This window comes from Podarcis tiliguerta, assembly GCF_965153285.1.
Source record: "Podarcis tiliguerta genome assembly, chromosome: 8".
NCBI classification, from domain to species: Eukaryota; Metazoa; Chordata; class Lepidosauria; order Squamata; family Lacertidae; genus Podarcis; species Podarcis tiliguerta.
The window spans coordinates 14,003,176-14,023,207 of record NC_139541.1 but is presented as its reverse complement, the minus strand read 5'-3'; the positions used below and the strand labels follow the sequence as shown (position 1 = coordinate 14,023,207).

At 45.9% G+C, this 20,032-nt stretch overlaps 1 protein-coding gene across 5 annotated transcripts in view; it reads left to right on the top strand.

Annotated features, from left to right (window-relative positions):
- Nucleotides 1-20,032, top strand: part of MTOR (mechanistic target of rapamycin kinase) — a 106,689-nt gene that overhangs the window by 79,323 nt on the left and 7,334 nt on the right. For 4 of the 5 annotated variants that reach the window (XM_083453558.1, XM_083453556.1, XM_083453557.1 and 1 more), the window contains 14 exons: nucleotides 1,786-1,901; nucleotides 2,896-3,013; nucleotides 3,585-3,791; nucleotides 4,063-4,163; nucleotides 4,475-4,571; nucleotides 4,810-4,908; nucleotides 5,025-5,147; nucleotides 7,669-7,851; nucleotides 8,574-8,708; nucleotides 8,845-9,019; nucleotides 17,464-17,599; nucleotides 17,701-17,848; nucleotides 18,660-18,782; nucleotides 19,781-19,863. In XM_083453558.1, the coding sequence (XP_083309684.1) occupies nucleotides 1,786-1,901; nucleotides 2,896-3,013; nucleotides 3,585-3,791; nucleotides 4,063-4,163; nucleotides 4,475-4,571; nucleotides 4,810-4,908; nucleotides 5,025-5,147; nucleotides 7,669-7,851; nucleotides 8,574-8,708; nucleotides 8,845-9,019; nucleotides 17,464-17,599; nucleotides 17,701-17,848; nucleotides 18,660-18,782; nucleotides 19,781-19,863 (1,844 nt within the window). Of the gene's footprint in view, nucleotides 1-1,785; nucleotides 1,902-2,895; nucleotides 3,014-3,584; nucleotides 3,792-4,062; nucleotides 4,164-4,474; nucleotides 4,572-4,809; nucleotides 4,909-5,024; nucleotides 5,148-7,668; nucleotides 7,852-8,573; nucleotides 8,709-8,844; nucleotides 9,175-13,658; nucleotides 14,366-17,463; nucleotides 17,600-17,700; nucleotides 17,849-18,659; nucleotides 18,783-19,780; nucleotides 19,864-20,032 lie in introns of those variants that run through there. The other variant, XR_014514429.1, reaches the window with a different exon arrangement.

Genomic DNA, 20,032 nt, shown 5'->3' with positions numbered 1-20,032 from the left:
CGGAAAAGGGTTTAGGGGTGGGGCTTTTTTGCACAGACAAAACATCTCTGCAGACTTAGATACCCAGCCAACAAACAGCTGGAGAATGCACAGGGCTATGTAAGGCCAAATCACTTGGCTTTGCAGGGCCACGGCCGAGTCTCTTTGGCACAGCCATGTGAGGGGAATTTACATAATCAAATCCAATAAACCTCAGTCTGGATCCCTTCTTATTCCTGTTTAATATATGGTAAAGTCTCTCTTTTAGTCCTGAATGTGCTGCCACGTCATTCCTTCTATTCAGTGCCCCCACCCCAAACCCATCTTGGTTTTTGCTGATTATGGAGGCTGAAGCTCTTATAATTGTGTGTCTCAGCTGCACACCTTCTGAAATGCAGAAAGGGCCACCCCACCAACAGCTAATCTTTTGACTATTTTTGAATTAGACAGGTTTACACCCGTGCTTTTCTTATAGCCAGCTCAACTCACAGTGGGGGGGAGATTTAAGCAACCTTGCATGTGTGTGTGTGTGTGTGTGTGTGTGTGTGTGTAAACCTCATCAAGTATTAATGTAACACCTTAGGAAATAATAATAATCTAGGAATCCTTGAATTTTCAGAAGAAGTTGTAAATTTGTACAAGCTAAGCTCCTTGAGAGGAAAGAGGGGGTAGGTGGCATTGCTGAAAGGGTCTTGTGCCTCACCTATGGTGTAGTTATGGAGGGGGGGGGGTGCGTGTGTACGTGCTCTTTGCACTAGGGATGGGGGCTGAGAGCCAGAAGCCACTAAATCCGGCTTTAAGATTCTTCCTAGGGCACCCTTGTCACCAGTCCTGCTCAGAGCCCTCCTCAAGCGCCTTTGCCTAGCCTGGAATGTGCGCTTGTACTGCGATGATGATGCTTGGATGGATGGTGGGTGGTGTGTGTGTGTGTGTGTGTGTGTGTGCGCGCTCGCGCAGAAACTCCTGTCTTTTACATGACTGGAATGTAGCCGAATGCTGCTCCGCCCATGTTTGCCTCTGGCCACACTTACCAATGGAATGTCACCCCCAGAGGGTTTGCCCATGAGGGAACACGGCAGCCCTCAGGCTGAGAATGGCTCCTTTACACTTCCACAGAAGTTGCAGGAGGAAATCCGCTTTGGTTATGTAGCTTTAATGAATTGTTAGGGCATGTCCAAAGAATCTTTGCCTTCTCTTTCTGGCTTGGGTACAGAAGTGTTGCAACCCAAGAGAAGAGAGACGGGAAGAAAATGGTGATGTTCATCTTCCTCTTTAGTGCAAAAGCTGCTCTGCATGGCACAGATGAATTACCAGCTTGGTGTGTGATTGCTGGCTCATTTTACCCTATTGTTTAAAAAAAATCCACTTTTTTTAAAAGGAAAGGGGAATAAATGTATTTTTAATTGAAGAGATATACACAGGGTACTCTAAAATAACATAAGCTGACCGCTTGTATGAAGGAAGGTGAGACCTTGAATCACTCTATCATTTACTGGCTAGGACATCTGACGAATGGCTGGAAATCGGGCTTGAGATGGAAGAGGAGAGAGAGAAAACGCCTTGGGTTGTGTCAAACTATGACCTACTCAGAGGAAATCCACTGAAATCAATGGACCTAAGTTAGCCATGCCTATTAATTTATATGGGTCTGCTCTGAGTAGGGCCCACATTGGATACAACCCAGTGATTCCTGGTGTGTATCTGTATGTGTATGTGTATGTGTATTAGCTGCAAAGTCCTCCCTTTGTCAATGCTTGATAACAGCCTAGCAGTGCACTTCAAAGCACACATGCATTCATTTTGCAGATCGACGCATTCCAGCACATGCAACACTTTGTTCAGACCATGCAGCAGCAGGCTCAGCATGCCATCGCGACTGAGGATCAGCAGCACAGGCAGGAGCTCCACAAGCTCATGGCACGGTCAGTACCTTCCTTCCCCCGAGGCTCAGCAACCAGGCCAGAAGCAGCGACATGCCTTCCCGAAAACTGCAGATAGCACAAAGTGTTGGCCGATGGCCTGACCAGCTGAAACCATGCACACTCTGGATGAAACAACTCTCTCGACATCTCTGCTAGTAGCCACAAGAAGCTTGCAGTTCCCAGAGCACTACCATTCCAGCACTGTTAGCACCATTTATTCTGCTTTCGTTTGATCACATCATTGTGCCAGCTGCACAGCAGAGACCACTTTGCTGTGTGTTCCGCATTATGTAAGCTGGATTGATTCCTTACTGCAAGGATGGGGAAGCTGTGGTTCTTCAGCTTTTGTCGGACTCCCATCTAGCCATCCCACCAGCATGACCAGCCTTCAAAGATGCTGGGAATTGTTGCCCAAGAAATATCTGTGGGGTTCCCTCACCTGAGTTGCGTGCACTGACCTCCTGAAGCCACCGCTAATAAGATGTGGCATGGTTTTCAGGGTGCTTAAAATGAAAAGAGATGGTAAAAGAGTTCTGAGAGGGTCTCCACAAACCAAATGAATGGGCAGTAAAACAGCAAATGCATTTCAGTGTAAACAAGTGTGAGGCTGAATGTTGGAAGATTCAGGGCAGGCAGAAGAAAGCACTTCTTCACACAGCGCATAGTTAAACTATGGAGCAATGGCTCCCACGAGTAGTGATGGCTACTAACTTGGATTCTTTAATAGAGAATTAGTGGGTTAGGAGAGCTGAAAGGAATGCCAATATATTTCACATCACATCTAGCAACCCATGTGTCCCTTTGGTTTCAGGTTAGTTAGTACAGGGGTTCGGTTCAGTTAGTGCATGGGTAGACTAAAAAGCCGGGGACCCAAATTGTCATGGTCCTCTAGCAGCTATGGTGGCTCATTTACCAGAAGCAATGTATTTAGCGTTAACTCTGGAAGTGTATAGTCGATTCTGACCAAACTACTCCTCCTGGCATATGCTCTCAGGTGTTTCCTGAAACTGGGCGAGTGGCAGCTGAACCTGCAAGGTATCAATGAGAGCACTATCCCCAAGGTCCTGCAGTACTACAGTGCCTCCACAGAGCATGACCGCAATTGGTACAAGGTAAGCAAAAGGTGGGACGCGGGTGGCGCTGTGGGTAAAAGCCTCAGCGCCTAGGGCTTGCTGATCGAAAGGTCAGCGGTTCGAATCCTCGCGGCGGGGTGCGCTCCCATTGTTTGGTCCCAGCGCCTGCCAACCTAGCAGTTCGAAAGCACCCTTAAGTGCAAGTAGATAAATAGGGACCGCTTACTAGCGGGAAGGTAAACTGCGTTTCCGTGTGCTTCTCTGGCTCGCCAGAGCAGCGATGTCACGCTGGCCACGTGACCCAGAAGTGTCTCCGGACACCGCTGGCCCCCGGCCTCTTGAGTGAGATGGGCGCACAACCCTAGAGTCTGTCAAGACTGGCCCGTACGGGCAGGGGTACCTTTACCTTTACCTTTAAGCAAAAGGTTCCCATGTTGCCCAGAGTTGCGGTAGTGCTTTTGGTGGGGCTTTCTGGTGGGGCCTGTCAGTCCAGGGTACAAAACACTTAAGCACCTCTGCCCTCCACCTTCTGCAGCAGAGCGTTGGCTTGGGGATCAGCAGGGGCGTTGTTTATTGGCTATTCTAATGCACGCACACCCACACCCGGCAGGCTTGGCATGCATGGGCAGTCATGAATTTTGAGGCCGTCCTCCACTACAAGCATCAGAACCAGGCCAGGGATGAGAAGAAGAAGCTTCGCCACGCCAGCGGAGCCAGTGTCACCAGTGCCAACACGGAGGGCAGCAACAGCGAGAGCGAGACAGAAAGCCCCGAAAACAGCCCCGTCCCATCTCCCGTGCAGAAGAAAGTCATGGAGGTACACTCCAATTGTCTCCCCTTTGGCTCTCTAGGCCCAGTGGGCTATGTGTTCACCCGGTTCCCCCTTCTTTCACCCTTCCAATTGATAAGCACCACGAGTGGGGAAGCTGTGGCACTCTAGATGTTGGCAAAACACACACCGGCCCAGGGTCGGGGATGGTGGGCATTGTAGCACAGCAACATCTGCGGGGACGCAGGTTCCCCATCCCTGGCTTGGCTGTCGCTTGCTTTCATGCGAAGTGACCTGCAAAACGTTTGTTCCCTGGCAGGACTTGTCCAAAACACTCCTGATGTACACTGTTCCAGCAGTGCAGGGTTTCTTCCGGTCCATCTCTTTGTCACGAGGAAACAATTTACAGGATACCCTCAGGTGAGGATTCCCCCCCCCCAAAAAAAATCAGGCCCTTGTGCAGTGGCAGTGAATCAATGCTGCCCTTGCCCTGTTTATTTTGATGGGGACTCTCCACCGCCAGAGGCAGTGCACCTCTGAATTGCTGGAAAGCACAAGTGGGGAGAGAACTGCTCTTGCACTCAGGTCCTGCTTGCTGGCTTCCCATTAGGGCATCTGGTTGGGCATTGGAAGAACAGGATGCTGGACTAAATGGGGCATGGCCGTGATCCAGCTGCAGGACTCTTCTTGCATTCTTATGAGCCTGACATGTTTTGATCTCCTTTCCTTAGAGTCCTTACTCTATGGTTCGACTACGGCCACTGGCCAGAAGTCAATGAGGCATTGGTAGAAGGGGTGAAGGCCATCCAGATTGATACCTGGTTACAGGTAAGGGACCGGTTTCTTGTGAGCATCCCTTGCATTATTTAGACCTAAGTACAACAGCGGACTCAAGAAAATAATCCATGGTCATGTCTGGATTTCCCAAGCCCCATCATTCATAAACCTGAATTTGTTATTCTGCCATTTTTCCTTTGCTTGTCTTAGCTTTGTATGAAATAAGAGCACCTTTTGAGAAATGTCTGAGTTCATTCCCCTCCTTACCTCTCTTGTCCTCTAAAATCAGGTTATCCCTCAGCTCATTGCTAGAATCGACACCCCTCGTCCTTTGGTGGGCCGACTTATTTATCAGCTTCTCACAGACATTGGCAGGTACCACCCACAGGTAAGCACTCCTGCTTTCTTTTCCCACCAGCCCCCCCCCCCAAAAAAAAACCTCGTTGAGGCTCCAGACTGTAAACAAACTCCGGTTTTATAAATTGCTGCTTTCTGATACTTTAGGCTTTGATCTACCCACTGACTGTCGCTTCAAAGTCGACCACAACGGCCCGTCACAATGCCGCCAACAAAATCTTGAAGAATATGTGCGAACACAGCAACACATTAGTCCAGCAGGCCATGATGGTGAGTGTTGCATGCATGCACACATTTTGCTTCTCCTTCCACCCTGTGCAACATTCCAGGTTGGGGCATTCATTTAGGTTTTTACCCCTCCTTGTCTATAACCTCAGTGGTGGGTTGTATTGTTTTAATTAATATATCCCTCTGCTTTGCAATTTGGTCGACAAGAGTAACCATTATGAGCTTCGCTTTGTCTTCCCCTTTGTACTCAAAAACATTCCTAATTATGGTTTTGCAAGGATTGATCTGCCTGACTCTTAGGGAGTTGTGTGTGCTATTTATTTTAACACTCTTCCCTTTGTATTCTGAAACGATTCTAATTACAGTTTCGGCAAGGATTGATCCGCTTGACTCTTCTGTCTGAGAATGTGTGTGATCTTTTTCTTTAATGCTAGCATACAGAATTTTAAAGAGGGTGATTGTCAGTCAGTCAGTTTTATTGCACATAGCCAAAGGCTGCTACAATGTACACAGAATCATTCGACAATTAAAAGAAAATATACTGGATTGATACAAAAGACTTAAAACATTTATATTATCAAAACATTACGTACTCTAAACAGAGCTATAAAAGTACCCCAATATACAAATCAAGACATTAAACAATAAAATTCATAAGCTAAAATCATCACATATCAAAAAACAATGAAGAGGGTGATTGGGGGCCGGAACCAGTGGGCTGGTACTTCTTTATTTGCTTATAGTTGAATTTTGGAATTTGATTGCATAGGATGTAGTGATTGCCACCAGCTTGAATGCCTTTAAAAGAGAACTAGATAAAATCATGGTGGGTGAGGCTAGTTGCTACTAGCTACAATAGCTGTCTACTGTATGTTCTGCCTGTATGATCAGAGGCCATATGCCTGCGGATATCAGCTGCTGGGAGACACAGGTGGGGAGAACTCTGTTGCAAGCTTCCCAAAAGGATCTGGGAAGCTACTGTGAGAGCAGGATGCTATATCTCTTCTGCAGCAGAAGCAGCAATCTCTAGAATGCACCAGCAACCCCTCCCTTCAATCAAGTTATTAAACAGAGATTGGATGGCCGTTTGTCAGGGCTGTGATTCCTGCATTTCAGCAAAGGTGGTTTTAGAGTAGCACGACTGGTGCAGTGCTGTAGAATGGAGCAATAGAGGCAGTGTGGGTGCAGAATTTAAGAGTTGCAAAGGGCAACGCTGAAATTTGGGAGCCTAAAGGCTGCCACTGATTGCAGGAAGTTGAGCTAGATGACCATTGGGGAACCTTCCAACCCTCTGATTCAAAGTGGAGGCTGCTCCCTCCTTCCACCCGACCTGAGCTACAACCATGCCATGTGCATCTTTCATTTCCTTCTGCCTCACCGTGTGTTCTCTTCCCTCACCCCACATAGTAGTGAACCTGTGGAACTCACTGCCCTAAAAATGTGGCAACGGCCACCAGCTTAGATGGCTTTAAAAGGCACATTTGTGAAGGGTAAGGCAACCAGCGGCTACGGTCGTGGTGGTCATGTGCTGCCTCCGGAAACAATGGCAGCGTGCCTCTGAATTGCTGGTGCCTGGATCACAATGGCAAGAGTCAACTGATTGGTCACTGTGGGAAATGGAGTGCTGGACTAGATGGGCTTGTGGCCTGATCCAGAAGCCAGGCTCTTTTTACATTCTTAGCCAGGCTTCCTCAACCTCGGCCCTCCAGATGTTTTGAGACTACAATTTCCATCGTCCCTGACTAGCTAGGGTCCTGCTAGCTAGGGATCATGGGAGTTGTAGTCCAAAAACATCTGGAGGGCCGAGGTTGAGGAAGCCTGTTTTTAGCTCTCCCCACCGAAAGTCCCTGTCCTTCTCTCCCTGAACCCCACTTTCAAAGTCAAATGGTTAAAGAAAACACGTGAGCTCACAGGTGCATGAACATCAGGGAGAGGCAGAAAGTGAGAGAGAAATGTTTCTTCACTGAAGGCTGCTCTGGGAGACTTTCTTGGATGGAGAGTGGGAGCAAAATGCGTTAAATAAATAGAACTGTATAATTTGGTACCGTAGGCTCATATGCTCACATGCTGATGTTGGGATTGCACAACGTAGCACCACAGTGTTTTAAGATGCTCCTTAAGCTCCCTCTTGTGGTCAGTCAGAAGTACTATTAATCCCTGCAACAGATAATGTCTCTTGCTAGCCTTGATGATGATGATGATGATTAGAATTTATATACCTCCCTATACCCGGAGTTTTTGATATGGAACACAGAGAGTTGTGTGTCTGTGTGGTATAGAGAACCTGACTTGTGTGTTTGGAAAGTTGCCTTGTGTACAAAGGTAGGAGTCACATCAGTTGTGCCACTGGCCCTGCCCACTGTGTTATGTAGACCCCAGGAAGTGGCTCTGAAGGGTGTGGCCCTCTGGCTAAAATAAGGTTCCCCACCCCGAGTTGTCCCAAGATAACAGGGCTGGGGAACACACACAAAGACACCCCAACCTGAAAACTGCTGCTGCCAAAGGTTCAGGTGGGCCCTTGTCTGTATACAAGGCAGTGATTTCCATCATGTGTTTCATTCAGGTGAGCGAAGAACTGATCCGTGTGGCCATCCTCTGGCATGAGATGTGGCATGAGGGGCTGGAGGAGGCATCGCGTCTCTATTTTGGAGAGAGGAATGTCAAGGGGATGTTTGAAGTGCTGGAGCCCCTTCATGCCATGATGGAGCGTGGGCCTCAGACTCTTAAGGAAACTTCCTTCAACCAGGTATGAAAATGAGAGCTGAGGACTGCCAATATCTGCTGCAATTCCAAGTCTACAAAGCAATAATTGTGAGTGGTTCACATTAGGGACGTTATAATCCTGAAATGAGCAGCCTCACTAAATAAGCACACACATGGTTACTCCAGGTATTTTGGATGCTACAGCTCTATCAGCCCTGACCATTGACCCTGCTGGCTGGCCCCAACAAAACCTGCAATACACAAACAACTAATCACAAGGTGTTTCAGCCTCTTTGCTTCATGGGTCGGTCTTTTGGAAGTAGCAAGTTATAAGAAGCTGGCCCCGGTTGAAGATTAGGGGAAGAAAGAAAAACAAAATACCTTGTAGGTTGAGGCAGACTTGCCCACGTTTTGTGAAGGAATTTAGCACAACTGAGTACTGTGTCAGTGTGGTGTAGTGGTTAAGAGCGGTAGTCTCGTAATCTGGGGAACTGGGTTCGCGTCTCCGCTCCTCCACATGCAGCTGCTGGGTGACCTTGGGCTAGTCACACTTCTCCGAAGTCTCTCAGCCCCACTCACCTCACAGAGTGTTTGTTATTGGGGAGGAAGGGAAAGGAGAATGTTAGCCGCTTTGAGACTCCTTAAAGGGAGTGAAAGGAGGGATATCAAATCCAAACTCTTCTTCTCTTCTTCTCCAACCCCTCAGCAGTCTCTGCTAGTCGGCAACCATAGAGTGATGGGCTAATTTTTCTCCTTGCTCGGCAGGCTTACGGCAGAGATCTGATGGAGGCCCAGGAATGGTGCAGGAAATACATGAAATCAGGAAATGTGAAGGACCTCACCCAAGCCTGGGATCTCTATTATCACGTGTTCAGGCGCATCTCTAAGCAGCTGCCACAGGTAACCTGAGAGGCACAGGGTTTTTTCCCTTGGGGGTGGGGGGGATCTACCATTGGCAACCATTCAACAGGCACTTCAAACTGCCTGTATTAAAATGCCATACTTTCATCTACCCGCTTCACCTTTTTACTGGCAGCTGACTTCCTTGGAGCTCCAGTACGTCTCACCCAAACTCCTGATGTGCCGAGATTTGGAGCTAGCAGTCCCAGGGACGTACGACCCTAACCAGCAAGTCATCCGCATCCAGTCTATTGCGCCATCGTTGCAAGTCATCACGTCCAAACAGAGGCCAAGGAAATTAACCTTAATGGGTAAGAAATTGACTTTTTTTCCCAGTGAGTGAAGCAGCACACATACCTTCTTCCCAGCTTTAGTTTAGAGTCTCTCTGTCTGTCTTTCTCTCTGGTGTTCTGATGACCACTGATTTAGAGGGGGGAGAATGGAAGGGGGAATAAAAGGTAAAGGGGCCCCTGTTGTCTTTGTCCATGGAGTTTTCTTGGCAGGGATACTGGAGTGGCTTGCCGGTTCCTCCTCCAGGTGGATCACGTTTGGTCAAAACTCTCCACTATGACCTGTTCATCTTGGGTGCCCTGCTTGGCATAGTTCATAGTTTCTCTGAGTTATTCAAGCCCCTTCGCCACGGCAAGGCAGTGATCCATGAAGGGCATCAACTAAAACCATCCCAATGAAAAAGAAATGCAAGAAAGCAAAGTGGCTGTCCAACAAGGCCTTACAAATAGTGGGGGAGAGAAGGCAAGCAAAATGTGAGGGAGATAGTGAAAGATACAGGAAATTGAATGCAGATTTCCAAAGAATAGCAAGGAGAGACAAGAAGGTCTTCTTAAACGAGCAGTGCAAAGAAATAGAGGAAAACAACAGAATGGGAAGAACCAGAGATCTGTTCAAGAAAATCAGAAATATGAAAGGAACATTTCGTACAAAGATTACCATAATAAAGGACAAAAGTGGTAAGGACCTAACAGAAGCAGAAGACATCAAGAAGAGGTGGCAAGAATTCACAGAGGAATTATACCAGAAAGATATGGATGTCTTGTACACCCCAGGTAGTGTGGTTGCTGACCTTGAGCCAGACATACTGGAGAGTGAAGTCAAATGGGCCTTAGAAAGCACTGCAAATAACAAGGCCAGTGGAAGTGATGGTATTCCAGCTGAACTATTTAAAATTTTAAAAGATGGTGCTGTTAAGGTGCTACACTCAATATGCCAGCAAGTTTGGAAAACTCAGCAGTGGCCAGAGGATTGGAGAAGATCAGTCTACATCCCAATCCCAAAGAAGGGCAGTGCCAAAGAATGCTCCAACTACCGCACAATTTCACTCATTTCACATGCTAGCAAGGTTATGCTTAAAATTCTACAAGGAAGGCTCAAGCAGTATGTGGACCGAGAACTCCCAGAAGTGCAAGCTGGATTTAGAAGAGGCAGAGGAACCAGAAACCAAATTGCAAACATGCGCTGGATTATGGAGAAAGCTAGAGAGTTCCAGAAAGACATCTACTTCTGCTTCATTGACTATGCAAAAGCCTTTGACTGTGTCGACCACAGCAAACTATGGCAAGTTCTTAAAGAAATGGGAGTGTCTGATCACCTCATCTGTCTCCTGAGAAATCTCTATGTGGGACAAGAAGCTACAGTTAGAACTGGATATGGAACAACTGATTGGTTCAAAATTGGGAAAGGAGTACAACAAGGCTGTATATTGTCTCCCTGCTTATTTAACTTATATGCAGAATTCATCATGCGAAAGGCTGGGCTGGATGAATCCGAAGCCGGAATTAAGATTGCCGGAAGAAATATCAACAACCTCAGATATGCAGATGACACAACCTTGATGGCAGAAAGTGAGGAGGAATTAAAGAACCTTTTATTGAGAGTGAAAGAGGAGAGCGCAAAATATGGTCTGAAGCTCAACATCAAAAAAACTAAGATCATGGCCACTGGTCCCATCACCTCCTGGCAAATAGAAGGGGAAGAAATGGAGGCAGTAAGAGATTTTACTTTCTTGGGCTCCGTGATCACTGCAGATGGTGACAGCAGTCACGAAATTAAAAGACGCCTGCTTCTTGGGAGAAAAGCAATGACAAACCTAGACAGCATCTTAAAAAGTAGAGACATCACCTTGCCAACAAAGGTCCGTATAGTAAAAGCTATGGTTTTCCCAGTAGTGATGTATGGAAGTGAGAGCTGGACCATAAAGAAGGCTGATCGCCGAAGAATTGATGCTTTTGAATTATGGTGCTGGAGGAGACTCTTGAGAGTCCCATGGACTGCAAGAAGATCAAACATATCCATTCTTAAGGAAATCAGCCCTGAGTGCTCACTGGAAGGACAGATCGTGAAGCTGAGGCTCCAATACTTTGGCCACCTCATGAGAAGAGAAGACTCACTGGAAAAGACCCTGATGTTGGGAAAGATGGAGGGCACAAGGAGAAGGGGACGACAGAAGAATGAATGAATGAATGAATAAAACTTTATTTGCATAGCCAACAGGCCATAGCACCGAAGGACAAACACCAACAGAAATACATTACAAATATAGTTAAAATCTTGTGACCTATTAAAACCCTAGGTAAATTAATAATCTCAGTACTTAAAACTTAGCAGAAGTAATAAAATAATAGTACTAAAACATGATAATAATCATAAAAACCCAGGCGAGGAATCCGGGTGACCACACTGATATCATTCAGATACCAGCTCTCAATCTCATTGCTCTCTCGATAAATTTGGCAACCTTCTCTGTTGTCGAGCTGTTCTGATCGGCTAGAAGTGAGCACAATTTGGCTTCGCAAGAGCGGCCGGGGATGGCAGATAGGAGCGGCGTGATGGTCTCGTCCCTAAGATCTTTATATAGGGAGCAAGACAAGAGAACGTGTGACGCCGTCTCTACATAGCCAGCTCCACAGGGGCAGAGCCGGTTCTCAAATGGAATTTTTTGATATCTGCCTTCAAGGACAGCTGACGGTAACATATTTAGTCTGGCCAGTGTAAAGGCCCGCCTAAGTTTTGGGATGGTTAAGGTGGACAAATAAGGTGCCCGAAAATCAAAATGGGAGGGGGGCAGATAGGCGTACCAAGCACTAAATTTCTTAATATAGGCCAGATTATTCTGCTGCTCAATATCCTTCAAGCGCTGTTCGATAATGGTTTTTGCCTTGGGGAGACCCACTTCCAGGAGATGCTGTGCTTGTAGGCCACATGTAAGTAGTTTTTGATGCACTACTTTGGACCACCGACTTCTATGAGCGTCTCGTGCTACTAGAGGTAATAGTCCGGATGGGTTTAAATTTAAACGAAGCCAATAGTTGAATGTTCTTATCCAGGTCCGGGTCTCGACGGAGAGGAGGCCGGTCTCCAGCCGTAGGGCCGCATTTGGTACGCATGATGGAACGGCTAGAATCTGTCTTAGGAATTTAGACTGGACTGTTTCGAGTGTGCGGCAATGATTTCCCGTCCAGATTTGGGCCCCGTAGAGTAGTTGTGCCAAGGGTTTTGCTTGAAAGACCTCCAAAGCTGCTGGGATATGTCTGCCCCCCTTCGTAAAGTAAAAGCGAGACAGTATTTTGACGCTTTGAGATGCTTTTTCCCTAGCATATTTATGGTGGGCCTCCCAGGCCCCTGTTGACTGGAAAACTACTCCGAGGTATTTGAAAATTTTGACCTGTTCTATTGGCTGATTGTCCATCTCCCATCTGTGATGTCTGTGTCTCCTAGCGAAGACCATGACTTTAGTTTTTTGGTGATTGACCACCAATTGATCTCTCCTGCAGTAAGCTGAGAATTCTCTTAGTAGCCTTTTGAGGCCTACTTTAGTTCGTGATAAGAGAACCGCGTCATCCGCATAGAGGAGCACTGAAATTGATTTTTCGGCCAGTTTGGGGGCATGAAACTCCGGGGATGTTAGGTGTTTGACCATGTCATTGATATATAAGTTAAATAAGGCTGGGGCTAGAATGCAACCCTGCTTGACTCCTTTGGTGGCTGGTACAGGGCCAATTAGTTGCCCATTTACTGAGGCTCTTACATATAACTTGGAGTCTTTATATAGGCTTTTTATCAAGAATAGTAATCTTTTATCAATGTTGGTAGCATTGAGTTTCGCCCAGAGTTTGATTCGTGAAATCGAGTCAAAGGCCGCCTTTAGGTCAATAAATGCTGCGTATAGAATCCCACGTGTTTTGTTGACATATTTGTCAATGAGATGTGCTAATACGAAGCAATGGTCTATTGTTGTTCTGCCCTGTCTGAAGCCGGCTTGCTCCTCTGCCAGAACTGCCTCAGTTTCCATCCAGTCGATTAGTTTAATGTGGAGGTGTTTGGCGTACAATTTGCTGGGAATGGGGAGGAGGCTGATGGGTCTGTAGCTCGCTGGATCTGCCATGGGACCCTTTTTATAGATTGGGATGATTACTGCCTCTGTCCAGCAACCAGGGATTATGCCTGTTGAATCGATGTATGTAAATATTGACGCCATTATAGGAGCCCACCAACTGGTATTGTTCTTCAGGAGCTCTGCTGGAATGTAGTCTATGCCCGGGGCTTTGTTGTTTTTCAGTTGGGCAATTAGTTTCCCCACCTCCTCTATGGAGACAGGAGGCCAATATGGTAAATTCTCAGAGTAGGCACTTGGATCGTTGTGCTGAGCTTTGTCATCATAGAAGAGGGTTTGGAAATATTTCATCCACTCCTGGGGTTCTACAGTGCATGTGGGACCAATCTGCTCTTGGCCCAGGAGCCCCCTAATGGTACGCCAGAAGGAGGTTGAGTCTTTGACGACAGAAGATGAGATGGTTGGATGGTGTTCTTGAAGCTACCAGCATGAGTTTGACCAAACTGCGGGAGGCAGTGGAAGATAGGAGTGCCTGGCGTGCTCTGGTCCATGGGGTCACAAAAAGTCGGACATGACTAAACGACTAAACAACAACAACAAAGGGACCCCTGACCATTAGGTCCAGTCGTGGCCGACTCTGGGGTTGCGGCGCTCATCTCGCTTTACTGGCTGAGGGAGCCGGCGTACAGCTTCCGGGTCATGTGGCTAGCATGACTAAGCCGCTTCTGGTGAACCAGAACAGCACACAGAAATGCCGTTTACCTTCCCGCCGGAGCGGTACCTATTTATCTACTTGCACTTTGACGTGCTTTCGAACTGCTAGGTTGGCAGGAGCAGGGACCGAGCAACGGGAGCTCACCCCATCACGGGGATTCAAACTGCTAGCCTTCTGATCGGCAAGTCCTAGGCTCTGTGGTTTAACCCACAGCGCCACCCGTGTCCCAGGGAGGGGGAATAGATGTACTCATAAACTGTACAATATATAGGTTTGTCAATAGCCAAAGTAGCTAAAGAAGGCGTGAGGAACTTCTGGTCCTGGGACCAAGTGCAGTCTTCCAGCCTCTTGGGACTCTTCCCCAGGTGTCCCTCACCGGCCTACTTTCCCCAAGTTTTTTTGCTGACTGTAATGTGCCCTTGAGCTCCAGTAATGCCTTTTGCTTGCATGGGTAGATAGAGACGGTTGTGTGAGTTTGTGTAGAAACCAGCCTACTGTACACTATTCAAGGTAAAAAAAAAATGCATTCATTGCTCCACCCACTTTTGCCTCTGGCCCCTCCTACCACTGGGATACGGCCCCTCCAGAGGGTTGGCCAGAAGGGGTGTGTGAGGCCTCTGTCAGTTTTCCCCCAGTATGCAGAAGTGGTTGATGTCTTCGTCCCCAAAACCTTTTAAAGCTTTATCCTCTGTTACGCTTGCTGATGATCACGTATCCACCCAAAGTGCCCTGGTTTTTCTCTGATGTGTGGGCAACTTGTTCTTAATCATTGTTCATTAAGTGTAGGAGTATAGCATCTAGATCAAGGGAAGTAATAGTGCCACTGTATTCTGCTCTGGTCAGACCTCACCTGGAGTACTGTGTCCAGTTCTGGGCACCACACTTCAAGAAGGACACTGACAAACTGGAACGTGTCCAGAGGAGGGCAACCAAAATGGTCAAAGGCCTGGAAACGATGCCTTATGAGGAACGGCTAAGGGAGCTGGGCATGTTTAGCCTGGAGAAGAGGAGGTTAAGGGGTGATATGATAGCCATGTTCAAATATATAAAAGGATGTCACATAGAGGAGGGAGAAAGGTTGTTTTCTGCTGCTCCAGAGAAGCAGACACGGAGCAATGGATCCAAACTACAAGAAAGAAGATTCCACCTAAACATTAGGAAGAACTTCCTGACATTAAGAGCTGTTCGACAGTGGAATTTGCTGCCAAGGAGTGTGGTGGAGTCTCCTTCTTTGGAGGTCTTTAAGCAGAGGCTTGACAACCATATGTCAGGAGTGCTCTGATGGTGTTTCCTGCTTGGCAGGGGGTTGGACTCGATGGCCCTTGTGGTCTCTTCCAACTCTATGATTCTATGATTCTATGATTCTAAGTGTCTGTTTACTTTTTATCGTGTATAAAAAATAATAAGGGCAGCTGGCTTATGAATGATCAGACACACAAATTGTTATGGATGCTTTAGTTGAGATTCCTGCATTGCAGGGAGTTGGACAAGATGACCCTTGGGGTTCGTTCCAGCTCTGTGATTCTTTGAGGCAAGCCTGCTAGCACTTTTTGAACTGACCAGAAGTAGCTTAACATGAGCAGAATGATTTGAGTTTTTGTTTGACCAGAAGAATACTGAAAGAAATGGAATGGAAAGCAATGTCATGCAAGACATGGCACAAGAGAAAGAGAGCACATAACTTTCTTTAATTTATTTCATAAAATGTATATACAGTGGTGCCTCACAAGACGAAAAGAGTCCGTTCCGCGAGTCTCTTCGTCTTGTGGTTTTTTTCGTCTTGCGAAGCAAGCCCATTAGCGGATTAGCGCTATTAGCGGTTTAGCGGCTATTAGCGGCTATTAAAGGCTTAAGGGATTAGCGGATTAGCTGCTAAAAGGCTATTAGCGGCTTAGCGGGCTTAGTGGATCAGATGATAAGCGGCTTAGCGATCAGCTGTTAAGCGGCTTAGCGATCAGCTGTTAAGCGGCTTAGCGATCAGCTGTTTATAAAGATCTTTTGGATATAAAGATCTTTTGGAAAATAAAACTCCAAGGTGGTTGTCTCCAATGGAAGCCAAAGCTTTAAAGAAACTCAATATGGAGGCCAACTGGCCAAAGTATTGGGAGATCTTAGAACAAGACGGAGATAAATTGAAATTACAGAGTTTTGACAAATTAAAAAGCAAAGTCCGAGATTGGCTTCATTATTACCAAATAATGGAGGCATTCAAAATGGATAGAAAAATTGGCTTCCAGGTGGAAAAATCAAAATTGGAAACAGAATTGTTAGAACCCAAAACAAAAATATTGTCTAGAATGTATAATTTGCTGCTGAAATGGAATACACAGGATGAGGAAGTGAAATCAGCAATGATCAAATGGGCGCAAGATGTTGGTCATAACATAATGTTTGCTGACTGGGAAAGGTTGTGGACCACTGGAACAAAGTTTACGGCATGTAATGCCTTAAGAGAGAATATAATGAAAATGATTTACAGATGGTACATGACACCAGTCAAGCTAGCAAAAATTTATCATATGCCTGATAATAAATGTTGGAAATGTAAAGAATATGAAGGCACCTTTTTTCACCTTTGGTGGACGTGCCCAAGGATTAAGGCCTTCTGGGAGATGATCTATAATGAATTGAAAAAAGTGTTTAAATACACATTTAGAAAGAACCCAGAAGCCTTTCTCCTAGGTATGGTAAACCAACAGGTTCAGGTGAAGGACAGGACATTTTTTATGTACGCCACAACAGCAGCAAGAATACTCATCGCACAGTATTGGAAGACGCAAGAATTACCCACACTGGAAGAATGGCAGATGAACGTCATTGACTATATGGAACTAGCAGAAATGACTGGCAGAATCAGAGACCAGGGAGAAGAGATGGTGAAGGAAGACTGGAGGAGGTTTAAAGACTATTTACAGAAGCAATATAAGATAAAGAATGTTTGAGGACATCAGATTGAATTTAAAAGAATATTAGCATAAAAAGCTAACGATTAAGAAAGACTAATGTTTTAAGACATATGGAAATGCAATTACGTTAACATATTAAGATTAAGCTGAACCAAAGATATGCCAGAAGGAAAGAATTTACTGTCAGAATATAAGATCTAGAATACAGAGTGGGAAGGTCTGGGGAAGTCGCAGACCTAGGTTAATGTTAAAAAAATGCAAAGACACAATAATTGTTTTTAATTTTTTCTTGTATTTTGTACATTGTTTGTATGTGTTGTTTTTATTTTTTGCTTTGTATTTGTATTTGTTTGTTTGTATTGTCTGTTAATTGATTGTTAAAATAAAAAATATTATTAAAAAAAAATAAGCGGCTTAGCGATCAGCTGTTAAGCGGCTTAGCGATCAGCTGTTAAGCAGCTTAGCGATCAGCTGTTAAGCGGCTTAGCGGCTTGGGAAAAGGGGGGGGGAGGGGAAAAAACCCCGCAGGAACTCGCAAGACTTTTTCGTCTTGCGAAGCAAGCCCATAGCAAATTCGTTTTGCGAAGCACCTCCAAAACGGAAAACCCTTTCGTCTAGCGGGTTTTCCGTCTTGCGAGGCATTCGTCTTGCAGGACACCACTGTACTATTTGATTGTGGAGGGGAGAAACCCTCAATTTGACTAGGGTGCATATTCATACCCAGCTCCCTCCAAACCTTCATCTGAGTTTACACAACTTAAGGAACCTTCTCCTTTTCCCATACAGGTAGCAACGGGCACGAATTTGTCTTCCTTCTGAAGGGCCATGAAGATCTGCGTCAGGATGAAAGAGTGATGCAGCTTTTTGGCCTTGTGAACACTCTGCTAGCCAACGATCCAACATCCCTGCGTAAAAACCTCAGGTGTGTTGAAGGAAACCCGGTTGTTGGAATGAGTGTATTTTCCATAAAGCTGGAGCAGGCAATTTTTCAAAAGTTTAATACCTTTCTCCCTCTGGTTCCAGCATCCAAAGATATGCAGTTATTCCACTTTCTACAAACTCGGGGCTTATTGGCTGGGTGCCCCACTGTGACACTCTGCACGCACTCATCCGAGACTACCGAGAAAAGAAGAAGATTCTGCTCAACATTGAACACCGCATCATGCTGAGGGTAAGGCTGGGCCTGCAGTAGAAGATTCTAAGTTCTTCGCGGGGGGGAGAGTTAAGGTTGCCTTTGGAGCTCTTATGTAGAATGCGGCAGCTAGACTGGTGACTGGGGGCGGCCGCCGAGACCATATAACACCGGTCTTGAAAGACCTAAATTGGCTCCTAGTACTTTTCCGAGCACAATTCAAAGTGTTGGTGCTGACCTTTAAAGCCCTAAACGGCCTCGGTCCAGTATACCTGAAGGAGCGTCTCCACCCCCATTGTCCTACCCGGACGCTGAGGTCCAGCGCCGAGAGCCTTCTGGCGGTTCCCTCATTGCAAGAAGCAAAGCTACAGGGAACCAGGCAGAGGGCCTTCTCGGTAGTGGCGCCCGCCCTGTGGAACGCCCTTCCAGCAGATGTCAAAGCGATAAACAACTACCTGACATTCAGAAGACATCTTAAGTTCAGGGAAGTTTTTAACGTGTGATATTTTACTGTATTTTTGGTTTCTGTGGAAGCCGCCCAGAGTAAATTATTATTATTATTATTATTATTATTATTATTATTAATAGAAAAGAACCATAGCTCAGTGGTAAAGCACATGTTTTAATCCTTGACAACCCATGTTAGGTCTATAAGAGACTTTAGACTGAAACCATGGAGAACTGCTGCCAGTCAGTGTAGACATTACAGAGCTGGATGGACCCAATGGTTTAGCTTTGTATACGGCAGCTTCTTATGTTCCCTTCCTGTACTTTGTAAAAATGTATCTTCTTGTGTCTCTTTGAGAAACATGGTAGCTGTTAAATGTTGTCTTTCTCCAATTATTTTTAGATGGCTCCTGATTACGATCACCTCACTCTGATGCAGAAGGTGGAGGTGTTTGAACATGCTGTTAATAATACAGCCGGGGATGATCTCGCCAAACTTCTTTGGCTGAAGAGTCCCAGCTCAGAGGTACAACAGGCTCTGAATGCTTTCAGAAGTACTTGCAGACTTAGATAAGGCGTATTTCAATCAGTGAATGAAGAATGATAGAATACAACTGCTAGTTATCAAAGTTGCTATTTTATATTCCCTAGCGCTAGATATTGCGTGTTCTGTGGTAGGTTGGTTCAATCTCAAACCATGGTTCGGAGAATTCGAAACAAGTCTCGGGCTCACACACTCTGATTTTCCTCCCTTTGCTTCCTGGTTTAAGCAAGCCAAGGTTTACTGTGACATTTGCACTAGGTAAACTTTGGTTTGCACAACCCAGGAAATGAAGGGGGAGGGAATTAGAGCACAGGAAGGGTAATGAGAGAAAGGACAAGGCTAGTTTCCAGCCGTCTAATCTGTCCAATTGTGATAGAAAATACAAAGGCCTCAGGTTTAAAAATATGTGCCAGGCAAAATCACTTTGAGCTTGCTGCTAGCAAGAAATAAAAAGTAAAGCCTACATACGACTTGAAGAACAAAAGCTATAATCATAACAGCCACAGCTTGTGTTTCTGTGAATAGAAAAGGCTAAAAAGTGCCTGTTAACCTGACTGTGCATGAAATTTTCACAAACCTCATTGCAGGGAAGGGCCTTTTATAGATGGTTGATGGTTCCCAGAGGAAAGGATCATCACGGTGGACAATTGAGATTCATACCTGTGTGGGTTTGGAAGGAATATATGGGGCATGCAAATAGTTGTGCAAGAGAGCAGGGAAAGCTCTGACTGGATTTCACTTTAGGTTGTATCCAACTAAGTCCTACTCAGAGTAGACCCAAGTTTGTCATGTCCATTAATTTCACTGAGTCTACTCTGGGCCTAGTCCTTGGATTTAAAAATATCCAGCCCAATCTCCGGTTGGCATTCCCTTGCATAAATTTAACAGTTGGGGAATTTGTTCCTTAATGCTGCCCCATCTCAAACCATTTCTCTGGCAAATACGTTTCACTCACATCTATGATCCGTGTTCCTCTTTAGGTGTGGTTCGACAGAAGAACAAATTACACTCGGTCGTTAGCGGTGATGTCGATGGTTGGTTACATTTTGGGCCTTGGTGACAGGCAAGCAGAACTGAACTCTTTTTCCCTTTAAAAAAAAAATCGCATTCAATAATCAAAGCAATCATTGCACTGGGAGCAGGGGAAGCGGGCAATGAAATCTCAGGCTACTAGACATGATGACTGTGTTCTCCCTCTACTTTCAAAGGCATTATGCCTCTGAATGCCAGTT